Genomic DNA, 25,564 nt, shown 5'->3' with positions numbered 1-25,564 from the left:
ATTTTTATCAACTTTTTCAATGAGAGATTTGAAAAAAAAACATAAACTTCTGTTTTCATATTTTGCGATGGAAGATATATTTGTATATGTATAGGTACAACCTCTGAGTTTTTAAAAGAAAATTATTTCATTAGTTTCTTTTTCTTTAAAGCATTGACTCTATTTATACAAACAGGTAAACATGTATGTACTTTCCATTTAAATATGGAACACATGCGCAATACCAAGAAATGACACTATTTTGAAAATGTCCTATACCTGGAAAGAGTTAAAATTACCGCATGCATGCGCACTTTGCGCCTACCTCTTCCAGCGTTCGTGGCCATATTTGTTCGGATGTAATTTCCTGCGCAATTTTAGACAATGGTAAGATACATTCACATGTTAGAAATGTTTTTATTTAAAGGGATTATTTTTCATTATTATTTATTGTCAGATATATACCGTATTGACATCTTGTTATTGGTCTTAATCAGAGAGCTTACGAGTATAGTTGAGTGCTCTTTATTGAATAATTTTAAATAGTCTTAATGATCAATTTCTATAAAATTGACCCGACGGATAATTGAATGGTAATGTAATTTAATATAAAATAGTTTCATATAATTTATGTGTATGGTTTGTACCTATGAAACGAACCTTTTGAAATGAATGTATAAAAAAGGAAATCATATTTCTTGTGAAGTTAAGTTCTAAAAAAAATTAACATGAAAAGCTCTTCAATAAAACTATACATATGAATTCTTTCTGTTACTACTTCACAAACAGTCTTTTCCTTATTATTATGACATTATGAATTTTTACTTGACTGAATGGTGAACAAAAGAAGTAGAAATTCTCTCATGCAACTTGCGAAATATATCCATGTATTTTCTTCTTTTAAAAATGAAGGATTAAAAAGCCAGGTTTAAATTATTCAACTGTATTGTAACTAAAGACTGATTCTTACAACAAAGCTCTATTGAAATGCCTGAAATGTGAGACCCCAACCGCGTCGTCATGCTGTTGTGCACATGTATTGCATTTATACAAAATGACATCTACACTGTAACTGGGAGACATCACATTACAGACGAGCACATATTCAAACACAAATATCACATGATATGGCATATGAACATAAGCTCTATACATCTATAGTCAGTCTAAAATAGCAAAGTAATGCACACAATGGAAATCTGCGATTTTTTTGACAACAGATATATATATATATATATATATATATATATATATATATATATATATATATATATATACAGCAAAACTCGGTTATAACGAAGTCACAGGGACCTATGAAATTACTTCGCTATATCCGTAATTCGTTATAACCATATAAGAAATTCATTAAATTTATATAGCTGGGGATCCAAGATGACTTCGCTATATCCGTAAATTCGCAATATCCGTGTTCGTACTAAGCGAGTTTTGCTGTATATATATATATATATATATATATATATATATATATATATATATATATATATATATATATATATATATATATATTTCAAAATGTTGACTTCTAAGAATTTACTAGTACATGTACTAAAGTTGTACATATGTTTATTATGATTCACTCCGAATTGAGAAAAATTAATTTTCTTTTTAGAACTGTTGCATCAAGTACATTTGCCTTCGATATTAACTTCACTTACAATTTTCAATAGTGCAAGGGCGTAATCAAGAATTAAACGGGATAGCAGTATCTGGTATATATTAATTTCAAATGGCTCTATACTCTTAGAGATAGATTAAAAGCTTGAAATGATCCATTTAGGGTACGCACTTGCAAAAGGCCATTTAATTAATACTTTTAGATAACCAATTTAACTGCGTAAAATCTACTTGTGACGTCACTCGTTTGTTTAAGCGCTCCATTATTTTTCAGGAATGGAAAGTTGCAAAAAACATTGAAAACGGAATTTGTTATGTTTGTATCATCCCTCCCGTGCCTCTTCAGGAGAAAGAACATTGAAAATTTTATCTAATCAAGCTCATTTTCGCTTAAAATATTATAGTGTCCATGATGTGTTCCGAACCCAGTGCCTTGGCCTTTGAAGTCGGGTACCCTGTATCACTAAACTATCAAAGCTGTCGCAGCACCCTAGTTTAAACTTACTTCAGTACACTTTTATCGCTTTACTTTCTATAGTACATATAAAATGAAAACTACTAAAATATAATCCATTGACATTATCATGATTAACAGATTTTTAACTATGTAATAACAAATTTCGTTAAATACAAGTATTTAGAAAGGTTGATTTAATGCAAGTTGATATACTCGAAGCGCTCCTTTCCATATAAGAAATGGGTCTCTGTCACTCCGGGGTCTTAGCTCCATTACTTGAATAAGGAATGCACCGCTACTAATACACCCTTACAATTACATACAAATACATGTAATTGGCTTAATCGCTTAACAAGGGAATGTACAGAAATGTATTTTCAAAATCATAAGAACAATTGCACCTACATATTTAAAAAATAATAAACAACAAAACCATTGCCTCTGAAATATGTACAAATAGAACTTTAATCCATACTTTTGTCAGGTCGACAGGTACAGAGAATTAGTGAATTGTCATTTTGGATTTAACTCATGAAAATTGTAAGTTGTAAGTAATTATACTTTTTGATGTAGTTTAATTCTCCTCTACATTTTAAAAACGCTATAAATACATTTTGTTGCATAGTTTAAAATTCGTTCTATTTCCAGATGTAGTAAATGTCCTTCTTTGTGCGTTCTTTTGTGAAAAAGTCGAAAACATATAAATCTCGCGCGATTTCTGGGACAAACGTACATGTAACAAGCACATGTAATGAAATATTTGGAGGTAACGAACAGTATTCAAGTCAGAAGTCCATCAAACAATACAAAAATTAAGAAAAGCAAACACAGACTTCCAAAGCATCAGAGGTTGTACCAGTGCCAAGGAGGAGTAAAAATCGTGCAGCATAATTATGTTGTTGTCCGAGGGCCACTGGGCAACTCATTTAGGTGTTATAATAAGAATGTCCGTATCTAAATGTTAGGCTAGGACTACTCATTTAATTGTTGCTTGTCTCTAATTTTTGTTTATATATATATATACTATTTAATTTTATAATCTCACCTGGATTATATTAAGACATATTTGTACATTTCGGCATTCCACAAAAACCACAGCAATTAGTTCCAAACATTTAATGTTAAACACCTTAGACCTTGGAAATAACTAGGTACGATCCCTGTGATTTAATGTAAATACGTTACCATATCATGGTCCATTTGAATACGTCTATTATATACGCTTCCCTTTTCCAGGCATGAAATAAACAAATTCTTAATTCTTTTAAGAGTTTCAATTTGTTCTATTATAGTGTCAGTTGATACAAATAGATTATAAGGAGGATACGGATATCAAACATTTTGTTGGAAATCACCAGGGCAGCGAGGATACAAATTTGGATAAAGCACAAAATTGCGTCGCTAAAGGCAAGTATCTGTTTTATTACAATGGATTATTGATAGTTTAAAAGCTTGAAAAATTATGTTTCGGGGCTGGGGTGTTGTTCGTTGTTTAAAATTCCCTTTTGCGAATGATTTACGCATATGGAATGACACTATAAAAAAAGTAACACATCTTGATATACGAGGGCTGTGCAATAAATAATGTCCTGAACTCTATTACATACAGCATAGTTAAAACATTTTTATGACATCTTTTGTTCCTGGTTCAAAAATTTAAATATTTTATTGTTCTGCACACCGTCCAATAAGTTACCTGTAGATGTCCAATAAGATTCAACTTATTGGACAGGTATAGGAAACGTTCAAATGAGAACAAAGGGCTAGGCAAATAGGTGAACAACACTTAAAAGGCAATAACAAATCAAACAATTTAATATGAATGTTATAGGAAACTAGTAGCGTTAAATCTTAACATTTCACAAAAAATCCTATTGAAAATGGCACAAATAATCCAGTGAATTTAATGTGTCAGATTTATAATTGTAGACGTATCCGTGGCTCCCACTATAAATTTCCTTAATTCGCCGTTCCTTGCTATAAATAACAGATTCATTTCACAACGAGTGATCTAGGAAACATATATAGAATCCAATGGACACAAACAATAAATAAGAAGCATACGTTTTTTACACACATTCTTGGGCTTTTTGTTTATTGAAATATCCATTTTTTCCGCAATTAGCACACAATTTAGCTCACGAAATTCCAACGAATCTGTAATTTCGTTTGGTGATTTATGACTATATGTCCACCTAATCCTGTGTCGTTTGAGCGAGTGCCTGTCGTTGTTTGAAGGAGTGGCTAGAGTAAAATCCTTCCGAGTTCGAAACCTGCACACAAAAGAGAAAGTGTTGCATTTATATAAAAAATAAATTAAAAAACCCAAAAAAAAAAATCGCCTTATTTCATAGAAAATGCTTAAACAGTTGTTGGAGTAAAATCCTTCAAATTCTATTGCTTTACAAAAATTACCTGTTAACAGATAACGGTTTCTTGCAAATTCTGAAAAATTCTGAAACATAAGAATATATATCCGGATTTCACAGTAGAAAGCATCTTTGTATAATCGATAAACAGCATCGTCAAAACACCCGATTCTGAAGGTCTTTATTCAAAATTTAATGCACGTCATCATTGCGTTGTATAATGAATAAATTGTAAGGAATTTAGGAGAACTGACATTTACGCATGCGTAGTATATATAAAAATGTCAAAATGCGAATAAATAAGGCTTTACAAAATAAATGTTCATATTTAACGATATTAAAAACCTCTCGATGATTCCTACTATTAACTCAGATATGACTCTCCTCGGCGCTGGCGCCCCTCGGGTCGTCTAATATCTGATATAATGGACAGATTTCGGCTGATAACCATTACATATCATATGATATTAGTCTTGACTTTTATAACAGGTTTTTTGACCACATTTATTGTGAGAAGCTTGAGAACAAGGGCTATTCGAGACACTGCATTAAAATGTGAATGGTAAAGAATCAGAGAATGACAGAGTGAAATTAAACGCTTTATTAAAGAAACCTAAAGTAATATTCACTGAAATATGAGAAATTTAAAACAACCAATGACTGTTTTATAGACACACGAGCAGGTGGATTTCCTTGAACACAAATAATATAATGAGGATCAAAATGAGTACCGTCCATAACAACAAGACATTATATAACAACCAATGTACCGTGTGCCAAAAATCAACAAATAATCACTGATGATGTTTTATGGATTTTAAGTCACCTAGCAAATTTGATAGGTATACTTTTGGGGGGTACTTCACATTGTTTTAATGAAAAAAAATGACAATAAAAAAGCTGAATACTGAATGGCCACCCTATCTGTGAATACATGTAAGTGAAAACGATAGCGTGTAAGAATATTTAAACAATTATTTTTTTTTTTAAATCAGAAATAGTAGTTATCCAATTTTGTCTGAAATTCAAACAGATGATAAAACTTGCTTAAACCCATAAAACAAAATTTGCAATAAGATAACCTTGACAAAATCAGCAAAGGTCTGAGAGGAGCGAAGGATTACAAGAGCACAAAACAGATTTATGTGCCATTTTCTTAAATGTTAGTGGTTTTGTTGTTCAAATTAGTATACCATGAGACAGTTCAGTTTCTGGAATCGTCTAAAAAGCATTTTTTGCATAAATTGAAAGGTTTATGAGAAGAAAAAAAAACAGAATCAAGAATCCACCACATTAAATTTCTCCATGACAGCGTCCAAACCTGCACGCCCTAAAGAGTAAATGAGTTTTGGGGATAAACAGAAAGTTTATGTTTGTCACACCAACAATATTCGCCAGATCTTTCACCCTTTAACTTGTTTCATTTTCCAAATTTGAAAAAAAAAACCACCTTACAGAAAGATGAAACAAGCGCAGAAAATAAAAGGATCTTCCATATTCCAGTATACAAAGGGGCATACTAAAACATGAGTTCTAAAAACAATCAGACATTGGATAAAAATGTTACGGATAAGTATTTTAATTAAAAGAGAATATATAAGTGAAATCATAAAGACTAAATCATACTAAAGGGTTTTTTTTTGTCTTTTCTTATTTATTTAACAGCCCTCGAAGGCATTTAGAACTGATAAAAAAAAAACTTAACGGATTTGAAATCTGGTTGTCAGCTTGTCACTTAAAGAGACTGGGGATGGCAGCCATTTTCAGACTATTTTGATCTCCTTTGAAAGAAAGCTCCATATAAAGATATACAAAAATGATCAAATTTAAAAGCTAAATTGTATGATTTTTTTCTTTGCCAAATGATAGTTGACAACTTAAGATACCATATCTAAAAAATAAGTTGAATCTGGTGGTTAATTTGTTGTTAATTTGTTGACCCCCCAGCCTCCTTAATGTCAAGTGATTTCTACGTGATTCCTTTGACCGCATGGTAAGAACCTTTGTAAATTTTAGTAAATCGACTTGGATTTTTTACATACTAATAAACAAAGATAGGAAATAAATCAGACATATGTCATACCTCACAGTACACAATAGATTCTCCGTGGATGTGTCGTGCACGTGTCCGCGAACTTTTCTAACAACCCTAGTATAACTTTATTTAATGCCTTTTTACATCGCCTGTAAAGCAGTGCGGTGCTAAGGGATCACTCAATTTTGCGTTTGTCTGTCTGGCTGACTGGCTGTCTCCCTGACTGTCTGTATTTCAGTTTGTCAGCTGTCTCGCGTAATATTTCAAGAACTGTAGGAGAATGGACTTGATATTTTTGCACATTTCCTCTTGACACTAGGGCATCTGTAAATTGACATGATTACCGACCTTCTGATCCTTGACCTTGTCCTTTGACCAACTTTGACAAGTTTAAAATTCTAATATACAGCATACTTTTGATATTTACGGGTTATTTCTATGCTGTTTAGCTTAACATAGCATACTTATTAGTCGATTTTCATAAAAGATTACAAAAAAAAAAAATATATCAGCGTTACAATTCACTTTACCTTGACCCCTGACCTCCTTCAAACTTGTTCCTTGGAACACTCTAATTTAAAAATTTAATGACAATGTACTCATGTCTTATGAAAAATGTTAGATTAGGTACAAGTAAGCGCCTTGGTTTTATTTTATCATTTAATGCGTTCGACAAATGTTTTATATATCATTTCTTGTTAGCTAAATTGATCTGACAGCTCAAGTGAACTTTTCTAACAACCCTTTGCCCACCACTAGTTTTACATTGAAATACATAGGACAATCCTCTCATAAACGCCTAGAATAGAAAAGGTGAACTTAGGTGAAAGCTTCTCAACTAAAGGCTATGAAGTGTAGTTTGTTAATTGCTCAGCTCATTGTAGGTCGCTCTGGTTGCGCTGCAGTAGATTCGAATCTCACCGTGGGACATGGGGACCGGTTCTTATGATAATACCATATAAACCAAAGTCCCGTGTCACAAAGATCCCTCAACGCTCAATGACCTTTAGTGCCGAGCATTAAATCAAAATTTGCAGCTCTCCACCGAGAAATGGTGGCGTTTCAATATTAGTGAAAACAACAACAAACAAACAGAACATGGTCTCCGGGGGACAATTGGGAATCAAAGTAAAACGATCCAGTATACAGGATGTTAAAAAAATGTTTTCAAGAACCACTTAACAAGTAAAAGTTAATTAATTAGAAGCTTTCCTCAGGAAATGTGAATGTAAATTGTAGATATTTATTGACAACATTATAAATGTTTTTTTTTTCAATTTTCACAGGTTTCCTGCGTTGTCCATTGAGATATTTGGGAATTAGACCCAAGAGGCTCTTATTTGTTTTCACAGTCTTGGTAATGCATTCTAGTTCTAACATTATATTTTTCCTTTCATTGAAAATCCTGATGCATATTGTGAAATCACAAATTTACGCAAAGGAGGGGTAATTTCGTTGTTTTCGATGATCTATCTATTAAATCAATTCAAGCATTGTTTTACCATAAACATAAATGTTTGATATTTGACTGATGGTGAAAGGTGGGTGGGTGATTTCTTAAGTAGAAGAATTTAACGTGTTTTTGTTTACCCTCTAAATCAGTGAAGTGGCGCTATTCTGAGACACAAGAAAAAACACACTTCTGATTGGTTAATATACACCGGTTTGGCTAATTCTCTGATAGACGCCAAATACATATGATGTATTTTGATTTTAAGAAAACAAAAACTCTGGTACCACAAAACACATGATTACATAAATGTTATTATTTGACAATAATGCTGTATTACTTTTCGTACATCATTATTAAGAAGAAGTTATGGTTTTAGCTTTATTGCGCCCTAAAAATGTAATGACATCAAAAAGTTTTGAAACTGTCTGAAATATTAGTTAAATAAATGACTCTGATAAATCAGGACAGAATATAGCGTGAAGGTTTACCATTCTGCAAATATGACGTCATTAATGTGAAGTATTTTGTTATTTTCAACAGAAAAAGCCTCAAACTGGCGCATTTCAAAGCTGATTTTCCTTTAGAAAATAGTGTCCACAGCCGTCGCCCACGTTAATTTTTTGATATTTTGTGTAAAATTCAATAACAAATCACATATCTCAAGATCTTTGTGGGCGAGGCCTGTGGACAATGTTATCTGAAAGAAAATTCCATTGAAAATTGGTGTCTTCTGCAACTTTTTAAGAAAATACAGGAAAACGCACACGTTTATGACGTCATAATTAGCTTTTAAAAACACATGTGAGAAAAATGACTTGTATGATTTTTCTGCATCGAATTTCTATTATTTAAAAAACGTGAGTTTTCAACTTTTGCACCAGTTTCATTTTTTAGAAAATCACAGGGCAAATTTTGTATGGAAACCATACCTTCTTCTTTGTAATACAGTTGTATTTATTTAAAAAATGCTGCGTAAAAAAAGATATCTGTTGAATAAGAATTCAATCCTGTTATTTGTTTTATATATGTAAATGATTATGAAAGATGGATTTTTAAAACAAAATAGTTGATGATATGAGTGTACAGATTCCTTGAAGTCGATTTCTTCTTGCAAAAAATAGCCATATTTGTAAATAAAATCCCTCATTTGGTCGTATGTCGACACATGCTTTCCTTGCCAATAGCTGGACCATTACCTATTGATTATGAGTGCGGTCGTTTTATCCGATCATAATGAAAAGCACACGACAGGTGTAAACCGTAGACAGGGAAAAATTTCTTCATCGGACCTAGGTCCTTGTGGTTTCATATTCAAATGAAAAGGCTTTATCTGTTTATTATGTGCACAAATTACAGTGTACATCTACGACACCGCAAATCTTAAGCCAAGCTTATTCAATTTATTACGGTCATGCATTTTGGGGATTACTTTATCATGATCTCTTTTGGAATCTAATTACAATATTGCAAATTAGACGTTAGTCGGTGTAGCATTATATAAGAAAGTTCGCGCTTTATTTATCTTAAATGTTATACACAGAGAAAACAAAAGTATTCAAGTTTTTACCTTTTCTTTCATTTTTTCGATAGCAATCAACGTAATTGCCTTTTATTGCATTGCAGAAATGTCCAGTTTGCACTTTCTATACTCCGATCGGGTTGTAATGCATAGTGCCACATTGTGTGAATACGCCTTTGGGTCGAAATATAGACAGATAATCATTATGAATGTTAATCACCTATATGTACATGAAGTCGGGTATGTCAATTATCCACGTTTCCTTCCTTTTTTCCCAGATGTTTGCAAACTACACAAATGGGTTTTGTCCATCGTCTTTGAATACAATGGAAACAGTGAAGAACTGTCCAAAAAGTAAAGAAGAATGGAATCAAAGAGCTATGCTCAAAGATTGCTCCAAGTTTCATCAAAGCTGCACAGACAACTCAACGTTTCTTTACCATTGTCTGCCGAACACAAATTTGCAAACCCTTGTGGAAGTTTGTGCTCCAATGATATATGCATCAGGTAACATACAGAGCATTAGGATTGCTCATCTTATTAAAGCTCGAAGAAATCTATCATTCCGTTCGTCGGTCCATCTGTCTAGCTGTCCGTCTGTCTGTAAACTTGTCACATTTTCGACTTCATCTCGAGAACCACTAGGCTGATTTCAACCGAAATTGTAACAAATTTTCACAAAGTTTCATTTACTAAAGGGGATTTAAGTTTGTTGAAATTAAGGGCTTTGCCAATTTCCAAGGAGAGAAAATAAAAAATTTATGAAAGAAATTGTGGCATCTCTTAATTTTTCCCCTTAAAAACCACTGGGCCAGTGAAGATGAAACTTATGTGAAAACATCAACAGGTAAATTTAAATTTTAGTTTATTTAAATTATGAGCCCTGGGAGAAGGAGACAGCAACATTGGGCAGTCGGATTTTAAATAGTAATAAAAATGAAAAAAATCTTTTAAAACCTCGAGAAAAGCAAAGCCATGACTGGTAATATATTTATATAGAAGTACCCTCTCCTCAGTTAGTGAAGATTCAAATCTGTCCAAATCATGGTCTGCGTCGGTAAACGGCGAGGTCACAATGGGCGTTCATAGTTTTACATAAAAAATCTTTAAAACTGTCTCCCGGGGAACGGCAAAGTCATAATTGGTCATATTTATACAGATGTATTCCAAGGTAATGTAGATTTGAGCTTTTTTTCAAATCATGTCTCCCGGGGTAGGCTGGAACCACAATCGACGGTTAAAGTTTAACATACTGTAGGAATATAATAAGGTAAAAGGTTTTAGAAATCTTCGACCCGACAAAAGCAATGCCATGATTGGTCATATCTATGTGGAAGACTCCTCAGATAGTGTAGATTCGAGATTGAAGAAATCTTGAACCCGGGTTAAGGGTGGGGCCACAATAGATGACCAGTTTTACATGGGAATATATATTTGTATGAAAAACTTCTAAAGATCTCTTTCAGAACAGCAAATCTTTGATTGGAATTGCTTATTTTAGTATCTTAGGTACATTAGTTTTTCATTTATTAATATTATGGCATTCAGGGTAAGGGTGGGGCCAGAATTAAAAAAAAAAGATCAAAGATTCAAATTTGATCAAATCATGACCCGTGGGGGTAAAGAACGAGGTCACAGTGGACGATCAAAGTTTTACATAGGAAAATAGGGAAAATCATAAAAAATTTCTTCCCGAGATCAACTAAACAATGTTTGGCCATATTTAAAGGAAAGCATCCACAGGTAGTGTTAATCCAAGATTGTACAAAATTATGTCGTCAGGGGGTAGGGCGCAACCAATATAGATGATCAATTTTTCATTGGAATATATATGAAAAATCTTTAAGCATCTTCTTCTCGAGAACAGAAAAGCCAGGGTTTTCATATTCATTTTGAAAGATCCACAGGTAGTGTAGACTCATATTTAGTCAAATCCTGTCAGGGTATGACATCACTTGACGAACAAACTTTTATATTAGAATATATAGGAAAAATTCTTTAAAAATCTTTTTCTCAAGAAGCATAATTATGAATCCCATAATCATGATCGGTCTCGTTGGTAACGACTTGATGTAAACAGATCTGCCGGTATAGACTTTCATGGACCTAAATTGCTTTAACTTTCAGCAAGTATAATATCCACACCTATAACACACTTAATAAATTCTAGCGTTATCAAGGGATCTTTTCCTTCACAGTTTTAGTTGCAAAAGTATCTCCCCTGTTTACAAAGGGCGATAAATTAGACCCAGGAAACTATCGCCCGATCTCAATTTTATCAAATAACTAAATCGAAAATTTTAGAGAAGCATGTAGCAGAACATATACGTATATTTACTTCTCACTTTGATTTATTAATGAAAGCACAATCTGGATTTCGAGAACTTCACTTATGCCAGACAGCTTACACAAAAGTAATTGATAATTGGCTGTATGAAATAGATCAAGGAAATGTTGTTGGCATTGCTTATCTGGATTTTACCAAAGTATTTGATCTTGTAAAATATGATATACTTATTAGAAATCTTAAATGCTATCACTTCCATCCAATATCAATTAAATGAATTCAATCATATTTATGTGATCGAACTCAAAATGTTAAAATTGGTGCCTACACATCTGAATCACTGCCAGTCACAGCAGGTGTGCACAGGGCTCTACTTTAGGTCATTTGTTGTTTCTGTTGAATATTAATGATTTACCATTGTGTGTTGAACATTGTAATATTAATATGTTTGCTGATGACAATACAATGCATTTTCATGGTAAAAGGATTTCACGTATTGAAACAACTCTTAATCATGAACTCTGTCAAATACAAAAAGATGTCAACGAAATCAGATCATTATAAATACTGATGATAACATACAAGGTGTATGTTAATGTGAACACAACAAAAGAAAGCTGAATTAGAAAACGTTTATTTTCATTTAGAACTTTCCGGCCATCCCCCTTAAAATGTAGAAATGCACTAATTATTAGGTGGTCATATTTATCATAATCTTCAATATACTCGTACTTGTCATGTAGATGCAGTTTGCAAAACTCTTTCATATAAATCATTTATTTTACGAAAAATTAAAAAGTTTCTTCCAATGCGTACTAGAAAACAATGTTTTAAAACTTTTATTCTACCATCTATTTTTAGGTCACCTGAGTAAACTCAGGTGACCTACTGCTATCTGATTTTGTCCGTCGTCGTGCGTCGTGCGTCGTTCGTCGTGCGTTAACATTTGAACATTTTCAGCTTCTTCTCTAAAACCACTCATCCAATTTCAACCAATTTTGGCATATAGCATCTATGGTTGAAGGAGAACAAAAATTGTGAATTTCATGGTCCCTGCCCCACTGGGGCCTGGGAGGTGGGGCCAAAACCACTAAAATTAGTGCAATCTTTGAAAATTTTCTTCTTTACTCCTGGACATCAAGCAGTCAAACTGTTTGTATGATTGTAATCAGCATTGAGTCCTCTACCAAAATTGTGAAATTCATGGCCCAGGGTTAGGGGTTCTAGTGCTAGGGCGGGGCTATATAGATCATATAGTGAAAATGCATTATCTCTTTAAAAATTTTCTTCGCTGCTCCTAGGTATTAAATAAACTAACTAAGTATATACTTATGATAAGCAGGAGTGCCTCTTTTAAAATTGTGAATTTTATGGCCCCAGGGTCAGGGATTTTGGTGTTAGGGCGGGGCTCTATAATGATTATATAGTGAAAATACATTAATTCTTTGAAAATCTTCTTGTCTGCTTCTGGGTATTAAATAGACTGACTAAGTATAAAGTTATGATGAGCAAGAGTGCTTCTTCTAAAATTGTGAATTCCATGGCCCCAGGTTCAGGGGTTCTAGTGCAAGGCGGGGCAATATAGATTATATAGTGAAATGCATTATTTCTTTGAAAATCTTCTTCTCTGCTTCTGTGTAATAATTAAAATAATCAAGTATATAGCTATGATGAGTAAGAGTGCCTCTTTTAAAATTGTGAATTTTGTGGCCCCAGGGTCAGGGGTTCTTGTGTTAGTACGAGGCTCTATTTATTAAATAGTAAAAATGCATAAATGCTTTGAAAATCTTCTTCTTTTCTTCTAGCTATTAATTAAAATAACTTATAAAGTACATACTAATGATAAATAGGAGTGCCTCTTTTAAAATTGTGAATTTCTTGGCCCCAGGGTCAGGGGTCCTGGTGTTAGCGCGGGGCTCTATAATGATTATATATTTAAAATATATATTAATTTTTTGAAAACTTCTTCTCTGCTCCTAGGTAATAAGCAGATGAACTACCTATATAGTTATGATGTGCAAGGGTTTTTCTTCCAGAATTGTGAACTTTCAGGCTCCTGGGTCAGGGATACCATTGAGGGGGGGGGGGGGTAGGGCTCTACTTAATACTGAAAATGAATTGTTTGAATTCTGCTCCTTGGTTTTAATCAATCATTTTTGATAAGCAAGTGTGCCTTTTCAAAAATTGTGCAATGTGTAGACCTAGGGTCAGGGGTTCATGTGTGGTATTTGTTCCCCTATCCAGCCCATGGGTATTAAGGAGGCTTGGGGTCAACAAATTAACAACAAATTAACCACCAGATATAGCGAAAATGATATGATATCTTTAGCCGTCAACTATCATTTGACAAAGAAAAATTTCATACATATACACATATTTGTTTTAAAATTTGATTACATGTATTTTTGTTTATCTTTATATAGAGCTCTTCTTCTAAAGGAGATAGAAATAGTATAAAAATGGCCACGACCACCCAACCCCTTTAAGTAACCAAACTAAGCGATTGCAAAGTTCATAGTTATGATTAGCAATGGTGCCAGACTGCCAGTTTCTTTCAAAATTGTGAATGCCATAACATCTACCTTAAAACTTGATCCAAATTCTATCATTTGAAAGTTGTTGCATGATTCTCAGGTGACCTATAAGGCCCATGGGCCTCTTGTATATTGTCTACTATCCATTTGGGGAAACTGTCCTCAAACGCATCTGGATAGAATCTACAGATTACAAAAATAAGCAGCTAGGATTATTTTAATGAAAAATATTATACACCTCCAATGCCTTTATTCAACACTCTAGATTGGTTTACGGTTTTTTAACTTTTATATTTACAGAAAATCATTCTAATGTTCATAATATTTCATGGTACTTTGAAATCACAATTTTTTTGTGGAGTTTTAACTTTCGTTGTTTTTGAGGTATGAAGAGACCCATGAATACCTGTCCAACATGAAATGTAAAATTTTACATAATTATATAACTACTTCAAAATTCTTCATCCACGAATTCAAATCCGCATGAACCAAGAGATTTTACTGAAACCACGAAATATGTGATTTTACATTATGTTTCCCGATTTTATGCATAATCTTTTTGAATCTCAAAGTTCTGGATCATACACGTTACGCTCAGAAACACATTCCGAACTTCGATTACCAAAATATGCAACAAACATTTTAAAACATTCTTTACATTATTCAGGGGTTGATATCTGGAATGAGCTACCAATTAATATAAGGAAAACCCTATCCCTTGCAATATTTAAAAGAAATATTGAAAATTTTCTACTTATGAAATGCAATGGTACTATGTGATTTTTTTTTCTCTCTCTATACTAAAATGTTGATGTTTTATTTCTTTGTAATATACTATTGATTGTCTCTTGATTGTAATTCTATTTATTGTACATATGCGTTGTATATTGGTTTTCAAGAAGGCCCCTAGGAAGACTAATGCTCGCACTATTCGGGTTACCTTCTCTATATAAAGTATTACTATTGTTATTATCATATGTAAGCATGATTAGGTAGTGTAGATTGAAATTAATTTGTCTAAATTTTGACCTTTAACCACAATTTTCCATCAAAGATTCAAAGAATAGATAGGAAAAATATTCTAAAGAACAGCTAAGTCGTGATTGATCATGTTGATATGGAAGGACCCTCAGACACAGTGAATATGCATTTTTTAAAATCATGACTCAACAACAGTCAATGTTCAAACTTATTAGGGAAAAACCACAGTTAATAAAAAACTGTAATCATCTTAGTAAGTGCAGATATAAGTTTGCATCAATTTGAATTTATGAACAAAAATCTTAACCCCCCCCCCCCAACCTTTATGCATTTACTGAATTGATTTTTCATAATCACCCACCTTTATGCATTTACTGTACTGATTTTTTGCTTGTTCCTCTCACAGTGCTCATGTGAGCGATGCGGTTCACGGGCCTCTTTTTCGTAAGGTACTAGTGTATCTGAATCTTGTGAATTTTTGAAATAAACTTTTATGATTAAGAATATCAAATTTCTTAAGTTAAACAAATAATCAAGATAAGAACACAAAACAATAGAAACAAGCAACTTGAAAGAATTGAGGTTCCCTGCTTTCGGTGTCTTTGTGGTTGAGATGACATGTTGTAATAAATATGAATGCCCGATCATATGTCATTTAGAAATTATCACTAAAGTTGATTAAAACAATAATATGGTCATTCATGAAGGTCAAGGAGTCAGAAATCATAGCATGCTCGGAAATATCTTGTCGCAGGACAAAATATGAAAGCAATTTCTTCTCAATATAAGGAACAAAATGCATTTGTGAAGCCCTGATGAGCCCGTATTGCAACATAACGAAGATTTAACTTTTTAAAAATGCAAATTAAATATTTTATAACCCGAAGTCAAACTCCAAGGTCATTCTTGATAACAAATGAAAGGTTCTGTCACAAGGATAAAATATGTGAAATATGAAAACCTTAGCACTAACCCTCCAAATGTTAATTAACTCCAAGGTCAAAGTCAAAGTTCTTGGTGTCAAAAATAAGGTCTTCTCACAAGGATTACATAAGTGAAGTACATGTATGAAAGCCCTAGCCCATACCATTCAAAAATTATGACCAAGGCTGAAGTTTTTCATGTAAGTTAGGATATCTCCAAAGTCAAAAGGTCAACGTTATTTGTATCGATTGAAAGGTCTTTTAACAAACACGATATGTGATATATAAAAGTCCTAGTATCTACCGTTCAAAAGTTGTGGCCAAGGTTAAAGTTTTCAAAGAGTACGTCAAACTCCAAGGTCAAGGTCAAAGGGACAAAACTGTTGGTATCCAATGAAATGTGTTCTAATAAGAATTGCGTATGTGAAGCATGGAAGCCCTAGCCCTTACTGTTCAAAAGGTATAGCCAAGGTTAAAGCTTTATCATAAGTATGAACATCTCAAAGGTCAAGGTCAAAAAAGTCAAAGTTCTTGGTATGGAATGAAAGGTCTTGCCACACATAATACATATTGGAAAAATATAAGAGTCCTATTATCTGATATTCAAAAGTAATGATGAAAAATAAAAGTTTGGAATTTTTGTGTCAAACTCCAAGGTCAAAAGGTCAAATTTGGTGGTACCCCCAAAATAGGCTTCTCATAAGGTGTACACTTGTAAAATATGAAAGTCATAATCCCTATTAATCAAAAGTTATATGCAAGGTTAAAGTTTTTGTGACGGACTTACAAACAGACTGACGGACAGATGAATGAGATTTAATGTCCCCTCGCTTTCTCGAAAATGGGGACATAAAACAAAAAAAAAACATTTATAATGGATGAACAAATGTCCTTTTTTTTTTTTACATATAATAATACAGTAAAACTCTATTATAACGAAGTCACTGGTACCTTTAAAATTACTTCGCTATAATTATCTGTAAGTTGCCATATGCATATAAAGGTTTCATTAAATTCATATAGCAATGGATCCAAGATAACTTCGCTATATCCAAGAATTCTCAATGTATGTGTTGATACTGAGCAAATTTTACTGTATACATTGATGTTCATTATCATAATTCAATATCTTTTAATTTCATCAGATTGAATTTTATATTTCAGAATATTGTTGTGAATTCAACAGTCTAGGAGCTGTAGTGCAGCGCAACTATAAGGCAGATTGTAGAAACTATTCTCACCCTTGCTTAAAGTCATTTCCATCAACGGAAAGTTTTAGATGTAAGATAATATTATTTATAGCTATATCATAGAATAGCTCCATTATGAAAAATGATATACTTTGTTCGTGACAAGTAAATGCTTATTGTATATGCATGGTGTTTCAGAGAACATGTAACAATTAACATTCCTAGATGTATTGATAGTAGAACAAAAATACAGATTTTTAAATTAAATTTTAGTAAATAGACTTCATATATTATTTATAACAAAAACATTGGAAATAATTATATGTACCTTTTGAATTGATTATGATCAATTAATTGACTTCATTAAAAAACAGGGCATATTCATTTTGCATATGAAATTTACTAAAAAGCAAACATCAGAAGTATTGATTGATTTATCAAAACAAGTCGCCAGTTCATGTCAATGGAACTTTGTAGATAGTTATCCAGAATAAAAAAAAAATTGATAAATAGAGGAAGTTTTACAAAATTAATCACAGAAATAAAACCTAATTGAAAGAAGATATTCAAATAAAAGAAAAATTGGAAGAAAGAAGACGATTAGAACTCAAGAGACGTTGATTCCTAGACTTAATACATGAAATCCTGATAACTTGATATGTACATGTAATTGAGATTGTAAAAATAAATGCCACTGAAAAATATAGTAAAGGTTCTAAAAAGAAACAGAATACAGATGAAAATTGTTTTATGTTTAAATGGAAACATGCATTGTTGTATGTCCCAATTGGATTTAAATTTAACTTAGTGCATAAATTTCTTATTTTTAGGTATTATGATATGATCAAGCAATATACATGCTTGATAATTTGCATGAAATTATAACACAAGGAAATTGTTTGATCATATTATCAAACAAAAAACACATTAATTTTTAGCCGGGCTTATTGCTCAAAGAGCAATAGCCGGCTTATGTGATCCTGTTTAAGGCAGGATGTTAACCCAATAGTCGCTATTTTAAAGTTACGTGCAAAAATATAGTTCTTACTCTCAACCGCTTTTGAGATAATACAAACGCTAAATAAAGCAACAAAAATAAAACGAAGTTTTATCTTTATAAATAAACATTAGTAGTAATTACTTTGAAAGCCTCATAAGTCAAAGAACATAGTTCATTAGTGTAGGGATTTTCGATAATCAGTGTTACCGTAGTTCTCGACTCATACGAGATAAAACCGGAGAGGGAACCATGCAGACTGGCCTGTTTGTTTACATTCAGCTGCGGTACCAGATTAATTCTGATTCTGACAAAATCGGATCGTGGTATTAGGATTGAAAAACTCACTGTCAGTGTCTTATCATTTATATTGATAGTTTTAAAATAATTTTTTCATCAGAATATAAACGTGATTCATGTAAGAAATTCATTCTACTCTATAAATGAGCCCGGCTCTCTGTACTTCTGAGTACTTTGATATTTCATTCACATGCTCTTGATTCCGAACATTCAAATGCTACAAATCCCACCTACCTCTCTCTCTCTGTTAGCAATAAATATAAACTCTGGCACTATAGATTTCTGGTGACCGATTCAAATTTTTCAGACTTGTGAGATACAGATATGTATGTTCATGTATGTCCAGATTCAGTGATTTATAGAGAATAACACATTTACAAAGGATAACAAATGTTTCTTAATTAAAAATAATAAATAAGTTAGAATGAATAGTCTTAAGGTCAAGGGAATGGTGGATACATGTACCATCTCGCAGCTTATGTCAGATTAGTACTGAGGTTGCAATAATCCGACCGTTGGGAACGTTACAGATAAGTTTAACAGACGTATAGCCTGAAAGGACTGACCCAAATTTAAGTCGGTAACGAACCCGACGTTAAATGTGATATAACAAGTTTATCTTTGAAAAAAGATAGTTGAGCTATAGCGCCGTAGCAATTTTTAAACACAGAAAGGAAGGTCCGTGATTAAGTGATTTATTTTGCTGATTTTTTTAATTGTTTAACGAGGTTGGGGTGTGATAAAGCTATATTATTTTGTGAAGTGTTTTTTATAGAAACGATGGGGGTGGGTGGGGGGGGGGTGTTGACCCATTGTAGTTTCCAGAGAGTTCCAAATATGACGATGCGAAGTAGCTTGGCCCTTTGGGTTATCTTTGTCAAGAACTGTTAGGTTAAAAGCCCGGTCTGTCAAAATATTTTTTCGGAGAGCTTCAATTCTGAAGCTACTTAAAAGCCTCACACAGATTTTTTAAATATAAATAATGTATTTATTCGTAATTTTTAGTGTAAATCCTTGTTTATGGAATTTTTTTGCTTGGCCTACATTGCCATGATAGCGAGTTATTGAATATATTTTTACTGTGGTGAGGTCTAGATCTTGAAAATAGAGTTTATCTTTTGCTTAGACGTAAAAAAAAATCCCTTGTCTTTGTTTAGAATAATCAGATAATGACTCGTGCTTTTCCGTTAGATGAGAGGGAAAATTTGAAGTATTACAATTATGTAGTTATCTTTAAAGTGTAAGCTACATGTACACAATAAATAAACAAAGTTATTTAATTGTACAAAGAAATTTTTTATCGTTCGGTCTTTCTTTAGTAGTTTTCACAGGTGGCAGAAGATAGTTGTCCTTTTTATTATTATTTTTTTTTCTAAATCAAAACGTTTGACTGACGGTTTACTTGATATTGAGCTGATTTTAAATTTCTCTCTACATGTAATAAAAGTATGATACAGTCCCTTGAGGAATTTGAAGCTTTTAGGAATAAAACATGTACAACTTACACAATGAGCCCTAATGATGGCACAGGGAGAATCTCAAAACTTCATGCAAATCAAGCCTATTTTCACTATTTCGCCGCAGCTGCAACTGTTTCCAGGCCCGTGGTAATTAATGACCTAAGCTACCAACAAATTGCATAATGATATTTGTACATACTACTGAACAGCAAGAGATAATGGCTCGACCACCTCGTTTTCTAGCTGAAATTCATCCTATGAACCCACCCCCGCTTTTCTGGTGATAAACCGGAAAAGTGATTTTTGATCTTAGTTTCGTATTTCTAGTCCATATCCCATATACAGTAGTAGTGACACTAAGGTGTCATATTTCAATAAAACATACAAGGCCACCAATTCCCTCCAAATGCACCCATAAAATATTCTAGCCATTAAATTACCTTTAACATGCATTCAAACCTTAGGTTTCTCTATTTTTGTTTACCAGTACCTAATCTGAAACTATCCTCTGCCACCTGTACAGTTTTCACAGAATGCTCGACTGTGAAGCCGAAGAATTCCAGGAATTTGGATTAACGTACTTGCTTGCGCTCGAGAGCGCTAGCAATAATCATATAATTACAATATTAATTATTAATTAATTAATCTAAACAATATTAATACGTGAACAGATACATAAATAAAATACACAGATAAACAATCTTTTAATAACACATACGAGGGGGTTGTCAAAAAGTTAGTGGACTAGCGCCATAAGATTAAAACAGCTTTAGGTATATCAATAAATTTTAAGATATCTAGTTAGAATCATCTTTTCGATCTGAAGAAAAAACAATGAATCATGGATTAAAAAAAAAAATTAGTAATGTTTATGTAAGCCATGGTTTGTCCAGGCGGTGCAACCTCGAACACGACGTTTTTGCGACCTACATGTAAGTGTAACTGAGAAAAACTCTTTTGATATGAACATTTGACATCCAAAAACCCCGCTAGTTCAGGTATGTGTTGGGACACAATTGTTAAATAAAATATGAAATTTGCATTTCATTCTGGAAGTTCTATGAAATTTTATTGTAAATTTTGCATGGGGTGTCTAAACAAAAAAGGCCTAAAAATGACGTCAAAAGAGGAAGGGGTTTCCTTTTCCAATATCCTATAAAGTTTTGGCCCTGAAAAAAACTGGTATAGAATAAGATATGTTTAAACTGGCTACAGAGAAATAATATAAACCCAGAGTACTTTTCTTTTATGGTCAAAATAGTTTCAGAGAGAAAAGGGATACACAGTTAATGTCGATTTGTAGTCAAGGTGTGAAAAATCAATCACGCCAAAAAATGACGTTGTTCATGTGTTGAAGATATTACACTCAAGTGAGGATCTCACTCATTATATAAATCCATTTGAAATATTAAATTCATTGAAAGTCACTGTTCATGACATTGTAAAGTCATATAAACCAGGCGGGATTAAGTCCTTATTCAGCTCCAGAGAATTTCATCAAAAATGTTTAAGGTAAAAAAAATCGAACGTTAAAAAACAATGACGTTGTCGGACGTGATGAAACTAAACGGCGATAGCGCCCGGTGAACATATAATGTTGTTTTTAGTTTATAATAATTTGGCAAATATTGAACGTATCAAGCTAAAATTTTCAACATTTCTTTTTTTTGTTGTTTTATGTCCCATATAAATTTTTGTAAACACAAACTACATAGTACTAATTTCATAGCCTCAGTCTACGAACGTTTTGATAACCCCTCGTATAAACACTAAAACCATCCAGCATTACAATGTAAATATGAGTATAATATAAAGAAAGGTTTCAAAATTACTCATACATCTTTACAAAAAAGCATATTCTGATTTAGACTATGAATGCTTGACAGGTTTTAATTTTCATTTTTGTAGATCAAGAATGTTACGCAAAGAATTCACAAGTTGCTGTTGAAGTTGATGATGGTGTTGATAAATCAAAGTAATTTTTATGCAGTTCTTAATTCGTTATCATTTCATAAGTAGTTTAATCGTTTTATAATAAACTTACTTGTACATGTATAGGACACTTGGAACTCGTTAAATGGTCAGGTACTTGTTTTATCAATGAATTCAAATGTAATATTCAAGAAGGAGATATCATCAATTACCAGGTCTATCTTCCTTCGATTGATTGATTGATTGTATATAGTTTAACGTCCCTCTACAAAATTTTTCAATCATTTGGAGACGACACCGTGTGCCAATGAAGGGCTTCAAATTTTGACCTTTACTCGGCACTCAGGGCCATTGAGCAGTGAGGGATCTTTATTGTGCCAACGCCTGCAGCTGACACGGCCCCCGGTTTTTAAGGTCTCATCCGAAGGACCCACAACTTTCACTTCAATGTGCCGAGCGCATGGCGAAGGAACAGTTGCTACCCATTTTTTATCGACTTAGCTCAGTCGCGGATACGAACTCACGACCTCCCGATCACGGACTGAGCTACCGTGAACGGTCATACGAATATGATCACAAACCTGGAAAAAAGCAGGAAAAAACGCTAAATGCAGTCTTGTATTTTGCATAAAATGGCATAGAGATAGTAACATTCACAGTTGAATACTGTATTTTTGAAAATGCATGGTTAATGCAAAAACAGATTTCCATTAAAAATCTTGTCAAAATCATTGCTCGGAGTATTCTTTTAAATGACGGGCATTTCAATGCAACAAGCCTAACTTTTGAAAGCAGAGGGGCTACATGTATACAGTAAAGCATTTGAAGACATTGTCATAAAATTATGCTACTGGGACGATTTTAAGCAAAGAAAAGGTAAAGAAATAAAGGGTTTTTCGTAAATAAGAAAGAAATAAAGGAAAGAGAAATATTTAGACAATGGAAATGACAGATTGACATTAATTCCTCTCGAGATAGAAGGATACGGGCATCATGTTTTAAAAAAAATTTTCAAATCATGTTCCTTTGAATTAGGGTGGGACGAAATTCAGATATCCTTTTTTCTCATTAATATTACGTGTAATAAATCTTTTTATTCAGAAGGGTGCATTTACATAGTCATAATGATATTCAAAATTAATAATATAAAAAACAGAATTGAGATCAGGTTGTTTTAAGTTTGTCAAAGATGAATTTGAGATTAACATTTCCATTTTTAATGTAAAAGAATAACATCTCTATTTGAAAAAATAGTTGCAAGGTAAAGGCAAGTTAGGAAAGTGTTTATGCCAACTGAATTCTCGTTCAGATTTTGTAAAGAAAATATGTAATGGAAGCACAAGTCTTCATTCTCTTAAATAAAGCATGATGATGCTTCATTTGTAGAAAAGACAGATCTGGTATTGGATTTGGAATCGTTATCCCGCTTGGTTTTCTGGCATTTTTCAGTATTCTAATGATAACTGGATTGATATACATACTGAAAAGAAGGCGAGATCATTCCAAGGATAAACAGCAGTCCACAAACAGTTATGTGGGGGTCAAAATGGTAATAATTGTATCACTTTAGCTCTAGTGGTCAGAAAAAGAAGAGTATATGCGATTGTAATGCGTCCGCCGTTCGTCTGACTGTCTGTCTGTCGAGCTGTTTAACCGTCCGTCTGTCTGTAAACCATTTAAGCTCATCTGAGCTAGACGCTTAAGTGAGCTTTTCTGATCAAAATTTGTCCATTGTCTGTCGTTGTCGTTGTCGTCGTAAACGTTTAATATCTTTATCTTCTTCTCAAGAACCACTTGGCCAATTTCAACCAAACTAAACACAAAGTATTTCTAGGTAAAGGAAATGCAAGTTTAGTAAAATGAAGGGTCAAGCCCTCTTCCAAGGGGAAATAATTATGAATTAGTGAAAACTTCATGACATTTTTAAAAAAAACATCTTCTCAAGAACCACTGGACCAGAAAAGATGAAACTCATATGGAAGCATCCTCAGGTAGTGTATATTCACATTTATTCAAATCATGACCCCCGGGGGTAGGTTGGGTCCAAAATGGCGATATCAAAGTTTCACATACGGGTATATAGGGAAAATCTTTTAAAAATCTTCCTCTCAAGAACCACTAGGACAGGAAAGATGAAACTCATTTGGAAACACCCTCAGGTAGCGTAGATTCAAGATTGTTTAAATCATAACCACCGGGGGTAGGGTGGGTCCACAATGGGGAATCAAAGTTTTAAATAGGAGGATATGAGAGAAAACAATAAAAATCTTCTCAAAAAATACTGGGCCAAGAAAGATGAAACACATGTGTAAGCATCATTAGGTAGTGTACTTTTTCAAATCATGACCCCTGGGGAAGGGTGGAACCACAATGGCCAATCAAAGTTTTACATAGGAGTATAAAAGGAAAACCTTTAAAAATCTTCTCAAGAACCATTGGGCCAGGAAAGATGAAACTAATGTGGAATCATCCTCATGTATCGTAGATTCAAGTTGGTTCAAATCATGACTCCCGGGGGAAGTGTAAGGCCACAATGGTGGATCAAATTTTACATATGAATATATAGGGAAAATATTTAAAAATCTTATTCTCAAGAACCACTGGGCCAGGAAATCATGCTAAATTAGTGTAGATTTTAGTTTGTTCAAATCATCAACCCCGGGCATAGGGTGAGGCCAAAATGGCTGATTAAAGTTTGACATAGGTCTAGACAGGGACGTCTTTTAAAACCGTCTTCTGAAGTACTTCAAATCCATGATTAGTGAAATATATATATGGAATAATCCTCAGGTAGTTTAGATTCTAGTTTGTTCAAATCATAACCCCCAGGGATAAGATGGGGCCACAATGGGGTATCCAAGCTTTACATGAAAATATGTTATAAAAAATCTTCTCAAGAATAGCAAAGCCATGACAAGTGATACAAGTATTTATATGGAAGCATTTTCGGGTAGTGTAAAATTAAATTTGTTCAAATCATAACCCCAAAGGGTAGGGTCGGGTCACAATGGTGGATCAAAGTTTTATTTAAAAAAATAAAGGGAAAAATCCCAAGAACAGAAAAGCTATGTTAAGTAATATTGACATCTAAGCATCCTTATATATATTAAAGATTTAAATTTATTCAAATCATGGCCCTTTGGGGTAGGGAGGGAAACAAGGGGGAATCAAATTCAAATTGTTATGAAATTATATATAGGAAGAAAAATGTTTTTTAAGAAATATTTTAATATTTTTATTAGGAACAGCAAAGTCATATGCTGTATTAATATGAAGGCATTCTCAAGTAGTATTAATATTCACACACCCCCTTTCAGGTGTCATCTAATTTGTGCTTTTTAGACGGTGGCTTTATATAGCCACGGGCTATTGCTGCTGGTCTGGACTATGAGTAAACAAAATGTAAACACACGGGGACCCTAGCGGAGATTTTTGCAGAGTCAAACTAATGAAAGTAGTTTTTAAAACTAATGTCCAAATAACTGTATCTCACTTCCATTCTCAATGACCGTG

The 25,564-nt window shown here is 33.1% G+C and overlaps 1 protein-coding gene across 1 annotated transcript; it reads left to right on the top strand.

The window, feature by feature from the left end:
* Window positions 1–314: 314 nt before the first annotated feature.
* On the top strand, window positions 315–23,686 carry LOC134246517 (uncharacterized). Its single transcript, XM_062728904.1, has 7 exons — window positions 315–366; window positions 3,364–3,478; window positions 7,762–7,832; window positions 9,726–9,954; window positions 17,337–17,453; window positions 22,028–22,094; window positions 23,438–23,686. The coding sequence occupies exons 1-7, from the start codon at window positions 364–366 to the stop codon at window positions 23,619–23,621; spliced, it is 786 nt and encodes a 261-aa protein (XP_062584888.1). The 5' UTR covers window positions 315–363; the 3' UTR covers window positions 23,622–23,686.
* The last annotated feature ends 1,878 nt before the right edge of the window (window positions 23,687–25,564 follow it).

The sequence above is a fragment of the Saccostrea cucullata genome, unplaced genomic scaffold (assembly GCF_032062105.1).
Source record: "Saccostrea cucullata isolate Sc308-1 unplaced genomic scaffold, CSIRO_AGI_Scuc_v1 ctg2140, whole genome shotgun sequence".
Classification (NCBI taxonomy): Eukaryota; Metazoa; Mollusca; class Bivalvia; order Ostreida; family Ostreidae; genus Saccostrea; species Saccostrea cuccullata.
The sequence above is the reverse complement of the archived record's forward strand: the minus strand, read 5'-3'. Positions and strand labels throughout refer to the sequence as shown.

Coding starts and splice junctions, on each gene's coding strand:
- LOC134246517 (XM_062728904.1), top strand. Junction 3,479..7,761: donor ACAAAATTGCGTCGCTAAAG/GCAAGTATCTGT, acceptor CAATTTTCACAG/GTTTCCTGCGTTGTCCATTG. Junction 9,955..17,336: donor TCCAATGATATATGCATCAG/GTAACATACAGA, acceptor TTTATATTTCAG/AATATTGTTGTGAATTCAAC.